This window comes from Chaetodon auriga, chromosome 8, assembly GCF_051107435.1.
Source record: "Chaetodon auriga isolate fChaAug3 chromosome 8, fChaAug3.hap1, whole genome shotgun sequence".
Lineage (NCBI taxonomy): Eukaryota > Metazoa > Chordata > Actinopteri > Chaetodontiformes > Chaetodontidae > Chaetodon > Chaetodon auriga.
Window position 1 is genome coordinate 28,101,172 of NC_135081.1, and position 20,170 is coordinate 28,121,341.

At 47.7% G+C, this 20,170-nt stretch overlaps 2 protein-coding genes across 2 annotated transcripts in view; one reads left to right on the plus strand and one right to left on the minus strand.

Moving 5' to 3' along the window:
* Positions 1–3,663, minus strand: part of atp2c1 (ATPase secretory pathway Ca2+ transporting 1) — a 36,320-nt gene extending 32,657 nt beyond the window's left edge. Inside the window, exon 1 of the mRNA XM_076736613.1 lies at positions 3,573–3,663. Coding sequence (XP_076592728.1) covers positions 3,573–3,596 — 24 coding nt within the window. The 5' untranslated portion in view covers positions 3,597–3,663. The remainder of the gene's footprint in view (positions 1–3,572) is intronic.
* Positions 3,664–5,739: 2,076 nt separating this feature from the next.
* On the plus strand, positions 5,740–20,170 carry pik3r4 (phosphoinositide-3-kinase, regulatory subunit 4). Its single transcript, XM_076736627.1, has 21 exons — positions 5,740–6,099; positions 6,725–7,459; positions 7,898–8,031; positions 8,363–8,573; positions 8,659–9,051; positions 9,409–9,543; positions 9,624–9,845; positions 11,179–11,352; positions 11,481–11,626; positions 11,750–11,953; positions 14,176–14,377; positions 15,831–15,922; positions 17,042–17,264; positions 17,371–17,536; positions 17,815–17,979; positions 18,054–18,265; positions 18,531–18,662; positions 18,748–18,848; positions 19,056–19,144; positions 19,326–19,446; positions 19,569–20,170. The coding sequence occupies exons 2-21, from the start codon at positions 6,742–6,744 to the stop codon at positions 19,737–19,739; spliced, it is 4,011 nt and encodes a 1,336-aa protein (XP_076592742.1). The 5' UTR covers positions 5,740–6,099; positions 6,725–6,741; the 3' UTR covers positions 19,740–20,170.

Consider the following 20,170-nt stretch of genomic DNA (forward strand, 5'->3'; position numbering starts at 1 on the left):
TGGTCACGTGTGTTGGTGCGGACATCACGTGTGTTCTGTGAGCATCGCAGGCCTGAAGTGTTGAACGGCTCCAGTTTCAGCCTTTCCCAGCCAAAGAGATTATTAGAATTAAGTTAAACTCAAGATGATGGTTGGCCTCCTGCCACAATGGCTGTTAAAGATGTGCTCGGCTATCGGCCGGTGTCCATTTCACTTCCCAACCGACCGCCTTCGTGGCCTGCAGCTACAGCAGGACGGACATGAATGGATCGTTTATTAGCAGCTCTGACATGAATATCAGATAAGCTCTGGACCAAATGGCCGTGAGGTCGATCGCTACCTCGCTCCTCTAATTCAATCAGCGCCACAGCGGAAAGCTACACCCAGGCGAAGGAGGCCAAAATACCACACAGGGCGTACTGACAACGGCTAAGAAAACAGTCTTACTGAGGAGGAAAGGCAGAAATAACCTCTCGGCATCCCAAAGGCGTCCTCTACGATCTGAGCACATTTCACTTTCCTGCCAAAAACATTCACACATTTAACATTTTGTCCAGAGTTTTACTCTCTGTCGGGTGGAAAGACCTCTAACTGTGTTTTCTCTGAAACTATTATGATAAAAAGGAGGAAGTGAGTAGCAGCAGTTGTAATATTACTACAAAATACCAGTGAATCTACCAGTCGCAGTGCTGTTAGTACAAGTACAAAAGGTAGTGACAGTGCTTTCAGTGGCAGTAATAACAGCATTGGTGCTGCTGCACGCCTGTGTACCGTCTGATCAGGATCACTGCATGCTGATCGTGGAGAAAACTGCATGCGTCTTGGTTTCCTGAACTACATGCAAATCAGGGTGTGTCCTCCACAGGCTGGGTGTGGTAATGCACCTGAAGCCGTGCTGTAACCGCCAAAGCGCCTGAAGAAAGACTTGAAAAACATTTTTGTGTCATGAGTTTGATCAATCAATCATCACGTGCTGCAGAGTAACCGTCCACAAAGCTCTGTCTGTCTGTTCATAGTCACGGCTTCGAGGACGGGTCCAGGAGGACTGCAGGGAGGCGCCAGGTGGATGTTTCCAGACACCAAACGCTGCCTAACACACCAACAGGCCGCCGTGGAGGCCATTCGTCAGAGCGACCCGAACAGAGACGTGAGCAGAGTTCAGTGGAGGGAAGCAGCAGAGTGTGAAGAGAAGATGCTGCCCTCCGCAAGTAGGTTAGGGTGGGGAGGAGGAGGAGGGAGGGGAGAGTGTGTTTAACTCCACCACCTTCACACACGTCCATCCTCACCCTCCTCCCCCTCTCTTTGGCAGGTACACAACATGAGCAAACACCCCTTGCTCTGCCCGGCGCTGGTCTCAGGATCAAATGACACCGTTTTCTACGTGATTCATATCCTGAGCGCCACCTCAGATCCTGGTTATGGTCTTATTATTCTGCATAAGCTGCTTATGGGTGTCTTTGTGTCCCACGCATCACAAATACACAACGTGTTAACATGGCAACAGAGCCGCACGCACCAGTCAAAGCTGCAGTTCTCTGCTTCCTCCTGAACTCTGCAGACTTTCCAGCTTTCTCCTCTGTTCGCTGAGTCTTTCAGGTAAATCATTACGATCACCTGGAGGGTTTTCGCTGTCATCAATACCGACGCAGCTCATGACACTCAGCTGTCAGCCCTCTGTTCATGGCTCTCATCTCCACAGTGATGATGAGTGCTGTTTTCTTCACTTAATTTTTTCACTTATTCCATAAAGTTGCGCATTATTTGGTATTTAAGCTGTCAGACTAACAGAAAATGTCCATTTCAAGCTCTAAAATCAAATCGATGTCTGAAAGTCACTTCACAGACCAAACGTTCAGGCTGGTTTAAAAGGAGAAAGTTCACATTTCAGCAGCTGAAATCATCACATTTTTACTCAACAAATAAATCCATTGATAATAAATTTCAATAGATTAGCTGTCAGTGCTGACTCATCAGTTCATGACAAATATTGTTACCTGAGACGTTTTGGAACATTTCATCCAGCTGCAAAGAGCTGAAATCTGTAGGCAGGACCTGATCACGTCTGTGGACCCATTAATGTCCATCAGCACTGAATATCTGCTGATCCTGATCCTCTTTCTTTAATGTTTCATGCAGGATTGGATAATCATGTGTTCACAAAGTGGTGAACGTCTGAGTCTTTCCAGGATGCCCCTTTCATACCCAACCATGATCCTCTCACCTGAATCAGCCTGTTTACCTGTGGAATGTTCCAAACAGGTGTTTTTGGAGCGTTCCACATCTTTCAGTCTGTGAAACGTGTTGCTGCTTCAGATTCACAATAAGAGATATTTACAGAAATCAATGAAGCTGATGAGGAAAAACTTTAAATATATTGACTTTGAGCTGATCTCAGGTCAGTTTGTGCCACAGAGGATCAGATCAGCTGATCACTTCCTGTTTATTTCTGTTTTACGCAGCAGCATCACAACTTTGCTGACAGTGACATTTATCCATCATCATCAGTCTTTTTATACATTTATAGAGATGAGAGCTGAATTTCCATTGGTCATCTCTGTTGTATGAACATGCCGTTGAGTCATTTCTGCTCGGCTGTTTAAACTGTAGTGTTGGTTTGTCAGACTGCTGCGACTCTGCTGGATGTTTTGTGCTCATCGTGTGTGTAAATAGGCTACACTGGCTTCAGTCCGTTAGACAAAGATTTAAACATCAGTTCAAGTCTTGGACTGCTGGTTCTTAACTTCTGTTAGGCTGCCTTTCAAAATGACAGAGTTTCTACCATCTCAGCCAAAAAAAGGCTTTTCCACAGGTTCAAAACCATTTCACATGACAAATTAGGTAAGAAACACAACACCTAGAGGGCTAAAACACGATGCCAGAGCATGTCAATAAAGGACAGCATCTTTAACTTTATGTCACATCAGGTCGTTTTAGACACACACAAGAAGACAATGAGCCAATCAGATTCACCTGAACTGGTTTTAACTTATAACTAAACTTAATGACTTGTTGTTGCTGTGAGAATCCCACTGATAAAACCTACACATCATCTCAACCAGCACCTCAGTTCAAACCTGCAGCATCAGATATTACACACACACACACACACACACACACACACACACACACACACACAGAGGTCGTTTACGTTCATGTTAGCCACAGTTAGCTTGCTAGCTAACGCCGCCGGCTAGCTCTCCGGGTCGATACGACACAACAAGGACGAGCGGCGGAGTGACAGAAACTGAACCTCTCAACTCCCTGAACAACAACAACCCCCCCCCCCCCACCACCACCACCACCGTCCACGACGCGTCAGACTCCGTGTCAACAAACACCAATGTCAGTCACGGATTCGAGAGCTAACGTTAGCGTCCCCCGGTGACAGCAGCAGGCTAACGGCGGATCGCAGAGCTCCGCTCCGGGAGGTAAACTAACCCAACAAACCTGCTGGTTAGCTTCCCGCCGCGGCGGGTTGTCTCGCTCAAGGGGCTTCGGTGTTAAACGCGCGGTTGTTTCACGAGCACTGAGGTGGGTACCGTCGTTTAACGAGTCGCCATTCTCAGGGAAAAGTCAGTAATTGTTAAACTTACCAGTAGCTCCCGTTTCTTCAGCATCTTCCGTGAAATCCCACCGCTGAGCGTTTTTCTCTAACAGAACACTGTTCACCACGTCAGGTTCACTGAAGGCAATGAGCACTGCACTTCCGGGTACCGTGTCAAAATAAGATTAGCGTACTCAGGGTGGGCTGGAAATATTCAGTCCCCTCCTCCTCTTCCTTATTATTATTATTATTATTATTATTATTATTATTATTATTATTATTATTATTATTAGTAGTAGTAGTAGTAGTAGTAGTAGTAGTAGTAGTAGATTAGATTAGATTAGATTTAGATTTATTTGTCCCTCTGCAAGGAAAATTGTTTCCACCTTCTGAACAACACAACAGAAGTTGTCTCAGGACATTTTCAATGTTGAGCTAGTACAGACCACAGTCTTTATCTACAGAGACCCAACAAGTCCCTCATGAGCAAACAGCTGGCAAGGAAAATGTTCCTTTTAACAGGCAGAAACCTCAGGGTGCCATCTGCCTCAACCGGCTGGGTTAGAGCCACAGACAGACAGACAGACAGACAGACAGAAATGCAATCACAGTAACAGTAACCGTTCTAATAATAGACTCTTAACTGTATGTAGAACATATAGCATAGTATATACAAACATGATGTATATATGTATGTATGTACGTATTGGGAACAGATAGTATATGTACATAATACAGCACTATGGATGTAATAATAGAAGAAATATGACTAATAGTAGTAGCAGTTGCAGCGGATGTCAGGCAGGAGACGCAGCTATAATCCACAGTCCAGGTTCAGACAGTCTAATCAGCAGCATTACTAACTAGCAGTAGTAGTTTGTTGAAGTCATAGACAACCAGCCAATTGGATGGATTTTATCACTCAAGTCAGCCGTTCAGCTACATCTTCTGCAAGATAAATGGAGCAGTGACAGTTACAGCTGTAATCCATGACTGCATACTAAACTCAACCAAAAATCCCACTCAAAATCTGTCTCAGAACATTTTCTCTATGATGTCTGTGCTGTTTTATTCCTAACATAAATCAGTTTGTGGTAGAGAAATACTGATTCCTTTATTCTTCTGTTTTGTTGGTCTAAAACAAATAATTTTCCAACAATGTAAAATTGTAAATATAACATCAAATGTTCAAATGTGAAACCAATAAACTCAGAACTGAAAAAAAATTCTGCAATGAATAAATTCATTTGAATTCCCAAATATAACTATACTGAAGGATCAAACGATCACGTTTTAAATGTTCCACGTTTTTAATTTGAATGCTATATCGTCTGACTTCCTGTTTTGTTTTGGTTAACTTAACAGACGGACGGCGGCTCTCGCGTGTTGTCGGTGCCAGAAACTTCCTTCTTCTCCGAACATAGATCGTGTCTTAAAGATATGATGACTTACTCAGTGCTGAAAATGTGACAGCGTCCGGTCAGCAGTTAGCGAGACTGACGTTGATTTTTCAGCATATAATTGATACATTCTAAGACAAATTCATTCATTCAATTAGCATTTTTAAATCAAACTCTTTATAAAAACGAATCATTTGACCATAACGTGTATCAGTAATTCAATATTTTTATAGAACATCATCACATTTAATTATTTCTGATATAAAATGTATAAACATTATTTACAGTTTTTCATGGATTTAAATGAAATGTTTAGAATCTCTTTTAGTTTTTATTATATGTTATTGCTACATGTTCTCCTAAAATATTGTTAATTTAGTTTTGTTCTTTAAAGTTTCCATTTCATAATTATTTTCAGTTGAATATGCCTGTCTTGAAAAGAAAGGGTTCTCTTTGATGCTGCAGCTCTTCAGGTGGATCAGTTGCTCTGTACGTCTGTAGGCTGAAAGAATATTAAAATATAACACATTCAAATGTCACAGTCTTTCTTCAACAGCACGTATCAAACTCTGTGTTTAAAACCGTAAATAATCATTTATCATTTGTGGGTAAGCTGATGTTTTAGTGTTACGGGCTTATTGACACTATATGACTGATGTTAACTGTATCAGATCGACGGTTTGTGGAGACGAACTGTTCTCGTGTCTGGTTCTGTCAGGTGCCTTACGTGGTCTTAATGAAGTAACACGGACACGGATTATTTTTTTAACCGACTGAGTGGTTCATCTTCCTACGAGACGATCTATGGTTTAGTACAAGATGGCCAGCAGGGGCGCTCACGAGCCATCAGTGTGACCCGGATTCATAACAACAGCTGGAAACGGCTAACGAGCTAACAGCCTGCTACGTCTGATTTTTATGCACGTTTACGGTTTGTTTTTGGCGGCAGAGCGGAATGATGTCTGGACGGCTGTGGTAGCTAACACACCGAGAGACGACATGAAGACGGTTACTCTGCGCTCAGGCTGAAGTTCATAACCGTTAGCAGCATCTCTCTAAGCGGAGGGACGTCGACTGCTCGCTAGTCTGCTAAAGCAAACACACCATCAACAACAACTACAAAAACAACAACAACAGCGGACCTGTCAGCAGAAGAAGAAGCCACGTTAGCGGCCGGTAACAGCAAACACACACAGAGTTTAACCGTTTTAACGCGGGAGTGTCTGGTGTGAATGTTTTTCTGGGAGCTAATAACGGTTAGCTAGCATGCTAAACTAGCGCTGTCAGAGTGCTGCTGGTGTTGCTCAGTCATGTGACTGCTTTGGTTATACATCCAGATGTGCTCCACATCCAGATGTTTGGCCACATTAAAGACACGGACATGTCATAAAAATGATTATTATTATTTAAAGCTGTGAAGCAGATGGAGGCCAAACCTGCTTCTTATCGATAAACGAGTTTAACTTCCGGTTAATGCAGAGGAATCCTCTGGTTCGCCGTCTGGTCTTTGACAGCTGACTGTCTCCACAAACACTAATTAATGACATGCTGGTTTGTAGAGCGAGCCGTCCCTGTGCTGCTTCTTACAGCTGCTGTGCTAACATGGTGGTTAGCGCTCTGTGTCTGCTGTAGTCGTCCTGGTTGTGATGTGAACATGTGGCATCATGTCCTGATCAGAGTCCAGGTGGAGAGCAGAGACTGCAGATTACATTTCGTTTAGTTCCTGTAGTGGAAAGGTCAATTAGACGTCGACCTGTTGAAAAAGCATCTTCAAATGATTTTCATTGTAACTTCTCCACAGACTGGTGTTGAGGTGTGATGGGTAATCAGCTGGCGGGGATCGCCCCCTCGCAGATCCTGTCCGTGGACAGCTACTTCTCAGACATCCACGACCATGAGTACGATAAGAGCCTGGGCAGCACCCGCTTCTTCAAGGTGGCCCGGGCCAAACACCGGGAGGGCCTGGTGGTGGTCAAAGTCTTCGCCATCCAGGACCCTTCGCTGCCTCTGACCAGCTACAAGCAGGAGCTGGAGGAGCTGAAGATCAGACTGCACTCCTGCCAGAACTGCCTGCCCTTCCAGAAAACGTCCCTGACGGAGAAAGCCGCCATCTTGTTCCGTCAATACGTCAGGGACAACCTGTACGACCGCATCAGCACCCGGCCCTTCCTCAACAACGTGGAGAAGAGGTGGCTGGCGTTTCAGATCCTCAACGCCGTCGACCAGGCGCACAAAGCCGGCGTCCGCCACGGCGATATCAAGACGGAGAACGTGATGGTGACCAGCTGGAACTGGGTGCTGCTCACCGACTTCGCCAGCTTCAAGCCCACGTACCTGCCGGAGGACAACCCCGCCGACTTCAACTACTTCTTCGACACGTCCAGGCGGAGGACGTGCTACATCGCACCCGAGAGGTTTGTGGATGGAAGCATGTTCACCACCGAGAGCGACCAGAACACGCCGCTGGTGGACCTGACCAATAACAACCAGAGGAGCCGGGGGGAGCTGAAACAGGCCATGGACATCTTCTCTGCAGGTAGACACACAAGAGGACTGAACAAACAAACTGAACATCATTGATTAAAATAAGTCGTTTTAACACGATCCTTTAATCAGTTTTTACTTGTAAACTTACAGAATCTGCTTCCATGTTAACGTCTGAATCTCCAGGATGTGACTTAAATATATTCAATACGTGGCACTGATGAACTTTTTAAAGTGGACTGATTTCATTTATTAGTTATTTCATAACTTGCAGATGATTTTTCACCAAATGTTTTATACATTTCATATTTCTGTCTCAGGCTCAGCGTCCTTAAACTTACACACACTGTTGTCTGTTGATCCATGTGAGCCCTGACCGTCGGCTTTCTACCATGAGCTGTAAATGTGTTTGGTGCTGCTGTGTTTAAAGGCAGATGAGGTGAAAGTGTGTGTGTGTGTCTCAGTTTTAAGCCGGTCTCTGTGTTTTCAGGCTGTGTGATCGCGGAGCTCTTCACAGAGGGCGTCCCTCTCTTCGATCTGTCCCAGCTGCTGGCCTATCGCAAAGGACACTTCCAGACGGAGCACGTCCTCATGAAGATCGAGGACCGGAGTGTCTGGGAGCTGGTAATCAATAACTGTCAGCTGATCACATCCCATTCCCAACCGTATTCAGAGTTACCAATAACTCACTGATTCAGACTCATCAGCACTTTTTACCTGCAGACATTTTGACTCATCACGGCAGGAAAAGCACAGGTGAACAGATTAACAGCATTAAAAACGACTGCATTCCATGTAGGTGAGCTCCTGCAAACTGACTCACTGGGACATTTGTCTCACCCGTCAAAATGTCTGCAGTCTGAAAGGTCGATCTGTGAACTGATCATCTATGTGAGCGTACCTGCCGGTGGGGCCGAGCTCCAGCTCACCTGCTCTGGGTGTCATTCTGTGTCAGGTGGCTCAGATGGTGCAGAGGGAGCCGGAGAAGCGTCTGACAGCAGAAGAATACCTGAAGCAGCAGAGAGGGAAAGCCTTCCCCGACATCTTCTACACCTTCCTGCAGCCGTACATGGCTCAGTTCGCCAAAGAGACCTTCCAGTCGGCGGACGAGCGAGTGCTCGTCATCCGCAAAGACCTCGACAACATCCTGCACAACCTGCGCGGAGGTGAGAGGAGGCGATCAGGTGGTTCCACAAAGAGGAGCTGCTCCTTTCCTTCAGTGTTTAAAAAGACTAACTCTCTCTCCTCCAGGCTCCTCTTCCTCCTCCTCTTTGGAAAGCAGCGATATCGCACCGAGCTCCAGGGAGGAGCAGGGCCTCATCGTCCTGGTGTCCGTCATCACTTCCTGCCTGCAGACGCTGCACTCCTGTGACTCCAAGCTGGCGGCGCTGGAGCTCATCCTGCACCTGGCTCCGCGGCTCGGCGTCGACATCCTGCTCGACCGCATCACGCCGTACCTGCTGCACTTCTGCAACGACCCCGTGCCTCGCGTACGTGCTCAGGCCGTACGCACTCTGGCCAAAGTGCTGGCTCTGGTGAAGGAGGTGCCGAGGAACGACGTCAACATCTACCCCGAGTACATCCTGCCAGGCATCGCCCACTTGGCCCAGGACGACGCCACCATCGTCAGGCTGGCGTATGCAGGTCTGGAACCAAACTTTTAGCTTAAAGGAAAGTGTTGCTCTCAGCCAGTTTCCCTTTCAGGGCGTCAACAAGATGAATCTTTCACAAGTTCTAAGTTTAAGGAAAAGTAACCTGAAATGTAAGATTGAAATCTGGATTAACCAGGATAAGACATCTGGACTAATGCTCCTGAGCAGAAGAAGAGCAGATAAATTCATCAAGTTATTGGTATCAGTGTTTTTGTCAGATGAGAAGTAAAAGCAGGCGTCTGAACAGAAAGGCCAAAGGCGCCTTAATGTAGAGACGGCATCTCCGCCGCAGATGTTCGTCTTGTTGTTTACTCTTGTTGTTTATTCTGCTCTGTTTGGGGATGTTTAGAGAACATCGCTCATCTGGCGGAGAGTGCGCTGCGTTTCCTGGAGCTGGTTCAGGAGAACAACGTGAACACGGAACAGGACCTGAGCGGCGAGGACACCGAGGAAATACTCCACCCCAACGAAAACTACGACTCAGGTAGGGAACCTCTGGAGCCGGCGCTCCGTCGGGTCGAAGCGTCGATCTGTGACGAACGCTGAAGCATGTTTCCTGTTCAGAGCTGCAGGCGCTGCATGAGATGGTGCAGCAGAAGGTGGTGACGCTGCTGAGCGACTCGGAGAACATCGTCAAACAGTCGCTGATGGAGAACGGCATCACGCGCCTCTGCGTCTTCTTCGGCCGGCAGAAAGCGAACGACGTGCTGCTGTCGCACATGATCACCTTCCTCAACGACAAGAATGACTGGCACCTGCGAGGAGCTTTCTTTGACAGCATCGTGGGTAAGAAAACGGTCCAGTGTTCAGGCTCCGTCCCCGAAAACAACACGTCTGACATGAAAGTGTGGTTTCACTGATATTTAAAGCAACTGGAAATGATATTTTTATAATAACAAAATACGAAAGTGTGGAAGTACCAAACCCTGCAGTTCCTCTGATGGCCACTAGCTGGCTCCAAAAGCAAGTCGATCCCCATTGACCTCCATATTGAAATGCCCAATAATCATGTTAGCAGTCTGGTACAGAAACTGACACAAACTTCTGTGGAGGAGACCAGAAACAGAGCTAAAACAGAGTTCAAACTGAGCTCAAACAGAGCTTAAACTGAGCTTAAACAGAGTTTAAACAGAGCTCAAACGGAGCTTAAACAGAGTTCAGAGTTTAAACAGAGTTCAAACTGAGCTCAAACTGAGCTTAAACAGAGCTCAAACTGAGTTCAAACAGCTCAAACTGAGCTTAAACAGAGCTTAAACAGAGTTCAAACTGAGCTCAAACTGAGCTTAAACAGAGCTTAAACAGAGTTTAAACAGAGTTCAAACTGAGCTCAAACAGAGCTTAAACAGAGTTCAGAGTTTAAACAGAGTTCAAACTGCGCTCAAACTGAGCTTAAACAGAGCTCAAACTGAGTTCAAACAGCTCAAACTGAGCTTAAACAGAGCTAAAACAGAGTTTAAACAGAGCTTAAACAGTTCAAACTGAGCTCAAACTGAGCTTAAACAGAGTTCAAACTGAGTTCAAACTGAGCTCAAACTGAGCTCAAACAGAGCTAAAACAGAGCTTAAACAGAGTTTAAACAGAGCTCAAACTGAGCTCAAACTGAGTTCAAACTGAGCTCAAACTGAGTTCAAACTGAGCTCAAACTGAGCTCAAACAGAGCTAAAACAGAGCTTAAACAGAGTTTAAACAGAGCTCAAACAGAGCTTAGAGTTCAGAGTTTAAACAGAGTTCAAACTGAGCTCAAACTGAGCTTAAACAGAGCTCAAACTGAGTTCAAACAGAGCTCAAACTGAGCTTAAACAGAGCTAAAACAGAGTTTAAACAGAGTTCAAACTGAGCTCAAACTGAGCTTAAACAGAGCTCAAACTGAGTTCAAACAGAGCTTAAACAGAGTTCAGAGTTTAAACAGAGTTCAAACTGAGCTCAAACTGAGCTTAAACAGAGCTAAGACAGAGCTTAAACAGAGTTTAAACAGAGCTCAAACTGAGCTTAAACAGAGCTAAAACAGAGTTTAAACAGAGCTTAAACAGAGTTCAAACAGAGCTCAAACTGAGCTTAAACAGAGCGAACGCTGACAGCTGAAGTTTCTTCTTCTCTGCTGTGTCGTTGTCGTATGAAGGTGTGGCAGCGTACGTCGGCTGGCAGAGCTCCTCCATCCTGAAGCCCCTCCTCCAGCAGGGTCTGAGCGACACTGAGGAGTTCGTCATCTACAAAGCTCTCAACGCCCTCACCTGCATGTGTCAGCTGGGCCTCCTGCAGAAACCTCATATCTATGAGTTCGTCAGCGACATCGGTAAGATCGCCGAGCGACATTGGTCAAAATGTCTATCCACATCTAGGAAGCTTAGTTGTTGTTCAGCATGTGCTTTCAGACACGTGAGGACAGGGTTTGTGGAATTTGTCCTCTCTGTATTGCCGTAGCTCCGTTCCTCTGTCACCCGAACCTGTGGATCCGTTATGGGGCGGTGGGCTTCATCACCGTCATCGCGCAGCACCTTAACGTGGCCGACGTCTACTGCAAACTGATGCCCCACCTCAACCCCTTCATCACCCAGCCCATCATCCAGGTGAGCCCTCCTCATCCTCCTCATCCTCCTCACAGCACTCCTTCGTCATCAGGCCGTCTCTGCTCTGTAGATCCTGGCACACCTTCGTCCTCCTCACCCGTCCTTCCCCCTCCTCCTCCTCAGATCGATAAGGAGCTGGTCCTGCTGAGCGTGCTGAAGGAGCCGGTCAGCCGCTCCATCTTCGACTACGCCCTGCGCTCCAAAGACATCGCCAGCCTCTTCCGCCACCTGCTGCTCCGGCAGAAGAAGCGAGCGGGATCAATCCCAGAATGCCCCACTCCAGAGGACCCGGCCATCGCGCAGCTCCTCAAGAAGCTGCTCTCACAGGTCAGAAGCTCAGTCAGGTCATTTATGGCTTTCTGTGGATTTTAAGTCGAGGAAGGACGAATTCAACAAAAGTGTCACTTTTCTCCTGCTTGATTCACACGAGAGGCTCTCAGGTCATTTCAGGTCACGTTCAGGTCATTTCAGGTCATTTCAGGTCATTTCAGGTCCGTGAAGTGGAGGATCAGTCAGCCGTGCCGACAGCCTCGTTGGACTCTTGTTTGAAGTGTGTTTCTGTAATCAGTGCAGTGACTGATGGAGCGCCGTGCTGCTGGCGCTCTGCTCACAAACTGAATCAACTGTTCAGGTCAACACAGCTCATGATTGTTCCCACATCGCAGGAAATCTGCTGCCAGATGCAAATCTGCTCCAAAGTTCATCACCGGTGCATGTAAAGGATCATTTTCTGCGTTTTCTGTCATTTTAATCAGCAGCAAAGAGAAGCAGGAGAGTCTGAAATGAGTCTGAGGTGCAGCAGACTTTCATCCAGAGGGGGCAGCGACGCTCTGCATGTCGCTCTGCTCATCAACAAGAACAACACACCAACACTGATCACACACATCACACTCAGTCAGTCACAGAGGTTTCACACTGAGCTTTGAACTTTATGACTGATGACAGGAAGTCTGTGTGTGTGTGAGAGTCTGAAAATGCGTCCCAAAATGTTTTTATAAACGAGGCACTGTGGTGCTGCAGAGACGCCCCAGCAGACAAACCACATCATCATCATCATCATCATCATGTGTAGATTTGTTTCCAGTCAAATGAAACCGTTCCCTCTGAAGTCACGACTCATACCTGCGTCTCAGTATCTGTGAAGATACTTGCAGTAAGATTATCGTAGTTTATTCAGTAGAGAGGTGGAAACGTAGAACTGAGCTGGCGCCCGCTGCCGTACGACGATGACGAGTCGACGCCGCGTTCCCGTGACGTCCCTTCACTTGATGACGATGCACTTGGTTCTGAAGTGGGCTGGAAAAACCACGAGACGAAGAAGAGAAGCTCAGATCCAGACCACGACGTTTCAGACTCCCACGTACTTCCTCTGATGAAGGTCCAGCGTCTCCGAAGAACCTTAAAGGACCTTCAGAAAACGTCTGCGGACCGTCAGAGAGGACTCATGAACCCCGGAGGCACTTCCTCTAAACTCTGAGCAGACTGGTCTCTGCAGCCTGCGGGATCCAGACACAACAGAGCGCCGCTCACACGGAGGCCGAGCTTTCTCATGAAGATCAGTCGTTCTGTAAGAGGTCCATCTGGCAAACAGAGCAGACACACACACACACACACACACACACACACAGAGACAGTGTGTCTTAATCTTAATGTTCTGAGGAAAAACCACGTTTCTGTGAATCATTAGGTTTTTATGTTTTTCTTTTCAGTCGTGCACAGAAGTTGAACACATGAATCAGATGAGGTTGGAGTGATTCTCGACTGTTTAAAGGTCGATCAGACTCCCTGAGGAGGTTTTACTTCTGTCGCTGTTATCATGAGAAACACAACACACACACACACATACACACACACACGCACACACAGAGCTCAGCTGACCTTCATCTGTTTCTTCAGCTCCTCCAGCTGCTACAGTTTGTAAAATCAAACAGAACTGTAAATTGCTGCTGTCTGATTTCCTGGCAGACTCGTCCGATCCTGCAGTCGAACATTTGTTTCACTTTGACAACAGTCTTTGCTAACGTGATCAAAGAAAACCACTTAGACTGATGGAAAACAGGAAGTTATGGAACGATGCTTTTCAAGGTACTCCTCAGGTTTTCTGTCTTCAAAGCAGCAGATCATGTCCAGTGATCACGTGATCCACAGGGCTGGACTGATGTTAGACCACGAACCTTCGTTTCCTGTCATCTCTCTGCTGTCAGCTCTGCCTCTAAAAGCCTCCAAAAACACGTTTTCAATGAAGATCTCTTAAATTTGGTTATTAGTCCATCAAGATGAAGACATGTCTCACATCTCTTGTCCAGTCCAGGGGACATTAATCTATCAGGTTTTGATAAACCACAGAGCCTGTTAAGATGCCCTCACTGCTGGTTTGGATCTGGACTGAAGGTCCAGCTGTGTGGTTAAAGCCGTGATGGCTGCAGAGCCGGACTTCATTTCCTCTGACAGACATGAAATAAAATGATGAAATGAAAATCTCTGTCTCTGTCTTCGGGCTGATCCGGACCTCCGCGCTCACTCTGTCCTGTCTGGGCTGCTCTGTTCAGGGGATGACCGAGGCGGAGGAGGACAAGCTGCTGGCGCTCAAAGACTTCATGCTGAAATCGAACAAGGCCAAAGCCAACATGGGCGAGCAGAGTCACCTGGGGGAGGCGGCCCAGACCGGCGTCATCGACCTGGCCACGCTCGGCATCACCGGCCGCCAGGTCGACCTGGTTAAACCCAAGCCCGAGGCTGAGGACAAGAGAGGTAATCAGTGTTTACGCTCACCTTCAGCTCAGGTGTCCATCAGCTTCATCATATTTCTGAGTTGATCCAGAGTTTTTCAGAAGGTTTCACTGAAACCGTCGCAGAGAGTTTAAGCCTCCAACGCTTCAGTCAGAACGACATCGGTCAGCCAAAAGGTTAAAAAAATAAAAGTCTAATCAGCGTCTGAGCCTCTGTGTCTGGAAACAGGAAGTCAGAAAACTGCTCGGGTCTCTCAGGAACGCAAACATTCACCTCAGAGAACCAGAGTCACCGAGCGTTCCTCTTAGTTACACATTCATAAATAAACTGATCAAAGAGATTTTTCTGTTTCATTCTAAACATTTACTGCAGACTGAAAACTGCACCAAGGAACAAACACAACACTTCATTTTTCATGTGTATTACCAACAAAACTCAGAGCGAACACATGATACGACCAGCCAATCAGCTTCTGAGCTGAAGCTGAGATTATGTACATCACGTTTCTCATTGAGTTCAATGATAAATCCTGAAACGTGACCTGAAAATTAATCATAATCAGCGTTCAGCGTGGTCTCATTGAGGCTCACAGAGCTGTAAATGTAGGCTTCAGCTTGATGATGAGTCATCATCATCATCTTCTTCATCACTGATCAGGATAATTAAAGGAATAACTTTCTGACTGTTGGTCAGAAAACAAACACTGTTTGAGTGCATCAACATGAGCTGCAACAGTTCATGACGAGGACAGAGGACGCTTTAATCGACCTTGACAGAGTCCAGAAGTTTCGCCGGGTCGATCCGTCTTCTTTGAGGTCGGTGAGGCTGCAGCAGACGTGAACACGCAGCGGCTCGTTAGCGCGACATGAAACCAGAACAGACCCAGTGTGGGGTCCCAGTACAGACTAAACACACCAGTAAACATTAGTCTGTCCTGTTCGTCCTTTGGTGTCCAGCTGTGAGCGTCTCCACATGTTCCTCCGTCAGCAGAGTAAATGATGAGCGCCGTCTGCAGCCGAGCCTCCAGGAAACTCTTCCTCTAATCTCCCACATTAATCACTCTCTCTCTGAGAACAAGTACCTGACAGAGGCGCTGCACACTGCAAAAAGTGTCCATGTGAGCACGGTCTGTTCAGCCTTTCTTCAGATGAGGGTTAGAAACACAGGAATTCCCTCTTCAGCGTGTTTCTTCCATTTGCAGACGTCTGTTCATAATTCCACTCGATTCTTAGATGAAGGAATGTTGACGGGTGTTTTATTGGAAACAGAGTCGACGTCTCACACTGCGCCATAATCTGCAGTCTGCCACACTCACACAGCAACTTTTTTGCTGTGTGTAATTATTACCAGTTGTGGGAAACAGCATCTGCTGAGCTCGTGGTCGTGTCCCGTTTCTCCGAAATGTTTTGTCAAACGTTCACAGACTCGTTAGTGAAAATGAGAAACGTCTGACGTCCTGTTTGTGTACCTGCAGCGAGGAAGCACACGAAGCAGGACTCCACCATGAACGAGGAGTGGAAGAGCATGTTCGGGTCCCAAGAGCCGGCCTCCGCCCAGACCGCCACGGTAACACCGCCGCCACTGTGATGCTCGAGCTGCAGGTGTGACTGATGGGCGCAGGTGTGACTGAGGAGTGCAGGTGTGACCGATGAGCGCAGGTGTGACCGATGAGCGCAGGTGTGACTGAGGAGGGCAGGTGTGACTGAGGAGGGCAGGTGTGACCGATGAGCGCAGATGTGACTGAGGAGTGCAGTTGTGACCGAGGAGTGCAGGTGTGACCGATGAGCGCAGGTGTGACTGAGGAGGGCAGGTGTGACTGATGGGCGCAGGTGTGACTGAGGAGTGCAGGTGTGACTGATGGGTGCAGGTGTGTTTTTTCAGTTTAACCTGTAAAATACCAGACGATGAAGAAGAACTTTGACAGTCCAGAACGCTGAGACGTTCGGTTTGAAGTGAAACTGATAAAAACGTCAAATGGTCACGTTTTGAAGCAGAAGTGATCATTAGAACAGTTTCTGTCAGTCGACTGATCAATTAATCGACTGATCGAAACAAAACGTCAGATTTTAGAAAGAAACGTCTGTGTGTAAAAATCATGCTGTCAGATAAAAGCAGTGAATCAAAGAGTACAAGTGAAAGGAAAATACCTCAAATACTCAAGGCCAGTACTTGAGTAAAAGTACTTCCTGCACTTTTTATCATGAATGGGATTCAACTGTGAAACGAGCCGTTTGTGTTCAGGTGGTTTTGATTTGGTCTCACCTTCAGTCTGAAGTCTGAACCTGAGCCGAGTTCCAGCTGTGCGAGCGCCAAAATGTCCAGTTGGTCGGCCATGTTGGATTTTATTTTTTTCACGATGATCTGTTTTGCATGAATTGGCTTTATTCCTAAATTCTGCTTTTTGGTGGATTTTGTTTTGACTGAGATCAACACATGAAGTTCTTCATCACAGATTTTGAGGGCGTGTAAAAACGTGTCGACGGATCGTTTCAGTCCAATGAAAACTGGTTTTATTGAACAGATCCAGAGTCAGTGGAAATATTAGAACATAAAGAGGAAACTTTCCAAAGTTTCCAAGTTAAAGTGGAAACTGATGAGCGGATGAACACGCTGACGTCCATCAGAGTGTGGCTGGATGAATGATCATTGGCCGATCAGTTAAAGGAGGAACTGATGTGTCCACAGGCCGCCGACGGGCCGCCGACTCAGATCAGGAAGAGCACCGTGGCCCCGGCGTTGCCCGTGCTGCAGTCAGTCGCGAGCGGCCCCGCCTACCAACGCCGCATCAACACCTGCAAGGCGGAGCTTCAGCAGCTGGTGCAGCAGAAGAGGGAGCAGTGCAGCGCCGAGCGCATGGCCAAACAGATGATGGAGAGCGCCGAGTGGGAGAGCCGACCACCTCCACCCGGTAACCAATCACACGACACGTCACTGAGAGAGAGACAGACACACACACACACACACACACACACACACACACACACACGTTGTTTTTATCTGAATGTGTGTTTCAGGGTGGCACCCCAAAGGTCTGCTGGTCGCTCACCTCCACGAACACAAAGCTGCTGTGAACCGAATCCGGGTCTCAGACGAACACTCCATCTTCGCAACGGCGTCCAACGACGGCACCGTGAAAGTCTGGGACAGCCAGAAGATGGAGGGAAAGACCACGACCACCAGGTGAGCCGCCGAGTCAAAGGCCTTCGCCGTTTGAGTTCAGACGGTTTGTGCTGATCGACGATTCCACCGACTGAAGAGAGAATCACTGAATCAGTGAACTCAACAAACGCTGAACACTTCCTGAAAAGCTTCTCACCTGCAGTGACGTTCAGGTGACGTCCAGCTCACTGACTCGCTGAGTTCAGCTTCAGAGAGCCGGGACAACCCGTCCGTCAGACCGCGTCACTTCCTTAGCCGCGTGCTAACAGCTCTGTTGTGTCTGATCTGTGGTCCTGCAGGTCGGTGTTGACTTACTCTCGTATCGGCGGTCATGTGAAGACGCTGACCTTCTGTCAGGGGTCGCATTACTTGGCGGTGGCTTCAGACAACGGATCCATCCAGCTGCTGGCGGTTGAAGCAAATAAACCACCAAAATCCCCCAAAGTCCAGCCGTTCCAGACCAGGTACGACAGACATCCACAGGTGAGAGCTACGGCGATGGATGGCACGTCTCCATCTAACGTGTCCTTCCTCGCAGGTGTCTGGACCTGCAGGAGGACGGCTGCGCGGTCGACATCCACCATTTTAACTCGGGCGCCCAGTCGGTGCTGGCGTACGCCACCGTCAACGGCTCACTGGTCGGCTGGGACCTTCGCTCCAACTCCAACGCCTGGACGCTTCGCCACGACCTCCGGCTGGGACTCATCACGTCCTTCACCGTCGACATGCACCAGTGCTGGCTCTGCCTAGGTGTGTGTGTGTTCAGTTTTAAACCATTGTAGTGAGGACGTGTCTGCACAGTGAGGACATTCAGTTAGACTTAAAGTGATGACCTTGTGAACAGAGAGACACATAATCCGTTTGGTCCTGGAATACCTGGAAAGTCATGGAATGAATTGCTGTGACTTCCAGTCGTCCCGCACATTTGTTCCGATGTGGATTTGACTTCCAGGTCAGAGGTCAGAGACAGGATGTTTGACGTCATTCAGTTCCTAACTTATCGTTTCCTCCTCAGGTACGAGCAGCGGCACCATGGCCTGCTGGGATATGCGGTTCCAGCTTCCCATCTCAAACCACTCCCACCCTGCCCGAGCACGAATCAGACGACTGCTGATGCATCCCCTCTACCAATCATCCGTCATCGCAGGTGAGGCACGAGAGCCGAACGTCCGTATTTAAAGTCAAAGAAACTGAATGTTCAGGTCTGATAGTCCGTCTCTGTCTGAGAGCAGCCGTCCAAGGCAACAACGAAGTGTCCATGTGGGACATGGAGACCGGGGACCGAAAGTTCACCCTGTGGGCGAGCTCAGCGCCTCCCCTCTCTGAGATGCAGGTGTGTGTGTGTGTGTGTGTGTGTGTGTGTGTGAGATTTAGTGTCATCTGGCGCCTACATTACCCACAATGCAACACAGCCACTGACAGACTGGTGTTATTTTAGTAACGTGTTTCCTGAAAAACATCCTGAGTTCAGCTTTAAGATCAGATTTAGTCTCAGTCTAAACACAGAAACAAACGTCTCTGTCTTCCTGTTTGTCTCCAGCCGTCTCCTCACAGCGTCCACGGGATCTACTGCAGCCCTGCTGACGGGAACCCTCTGCTGCTGACCGCCGGATCTGACATGAGGATCAGGTCTGAACCAGAAACCACAGCCTCACTGTGACACACGTGTGAGGAGGATGAGGAGGCCGTCACCTTCCTCACATTCATACATGAGACTGTCTTTAAATTTGAACGTTTGAAACTCCACTGTTTGAGAACACCTGAACAGGTGCGTCGAAGCACACGAGTAACGTCTGTCTGTGGCGTTCAGGTTCTGGGACTTGGCGTATCCTGAGAGGTCGTACATCGTCGCTGGAGGAGCCAACGACTCGCTGCACTGCCCGTCTGTCCTGTACAGCAGGAAGATCATCGAAGGAACTGAGGTCGTCCAGGTGAGTGCGCGCTGCAGGTGCTCCAGGTGTGACCGCGAGTCCATATGCTTCTGCAGACGTGTATTATATCCCATCATGCCTCTGTAAGTCAGAGTGAGGTTAAGACTGTTGTGTCTCTGCAGGAGATCCACAGTAAACAGAAGAGTGGCGTGGTGGAGGACTCGCCTCGCCGCGGCCCAGAATCCCTCCCTGTGGGACACCATGACATCATCACCGACATCGCCACCTTCCAGACGACACAGGGCTTCATCGTGACCTCGTCCAGAGACGGCATCGTCAAAGTGTGGAAGTGAGGACGGGCGGCGGCACGAGACGACAACACAGCTGAACTCTGGGACGTGAACTCAAACCGAGAAAAGTCACCTGATGTCCACATGAGCAGCACGGAGCTGCAGTTCAGTCAGACTGTCCGTTAGAATGTCTCTGTCTGTCTCTGTCTCTCTGTCTCAGCAGATTCTGTACATAAGTTATTGTAATCAGAGAAAAATAAAGTTTGATTTGAAGCTTGTCAAAGACATCAAGTGATTGATTCTGTTTGCCAGAATGTTCCAGGTGAACCATGTGACCTGCGATTCAATGTTTAATAAAATCTGTTGGACCAGAAACAAAAATCATCTTTGTGTTAAACTGATCAGCTGGTGAAAGCTAACGTTAGCCCGATTAGCTAGCTGAACGTCTGTGCTCAGCTTTATTCCCCTCAGTCGTGAATAAACGAGCTCAACTC

What these genes read in the sequence shown, in the direction of transcription:
- pik3r4 (XM_076736627.1), top strand. Translation starts at nt 6,742, where the DNA reads ATGGGTAATCAGCTGGCGGGGATCGCCCCCTCGCAGATCCTGTCCGTG. An exon ending in TCACCCAGCCCATCATCCAG is followed by an intron (nt 11,627 to 11,749) that starts GTGAGCCCTCCT and finishes CCTCCTCCTCAG; the next exon opens with ATCGATAAGGAGCTGGTCCT. An exon ending in GTCCAGCCGTTCCAGACCAG is followed by an intron (nt 17,980 to 18,053) that starts GTACGACAGACA and finishes CCTTCCTCGCAG; the next exon opens with GTGTCTGGACCTGCAGGAGG.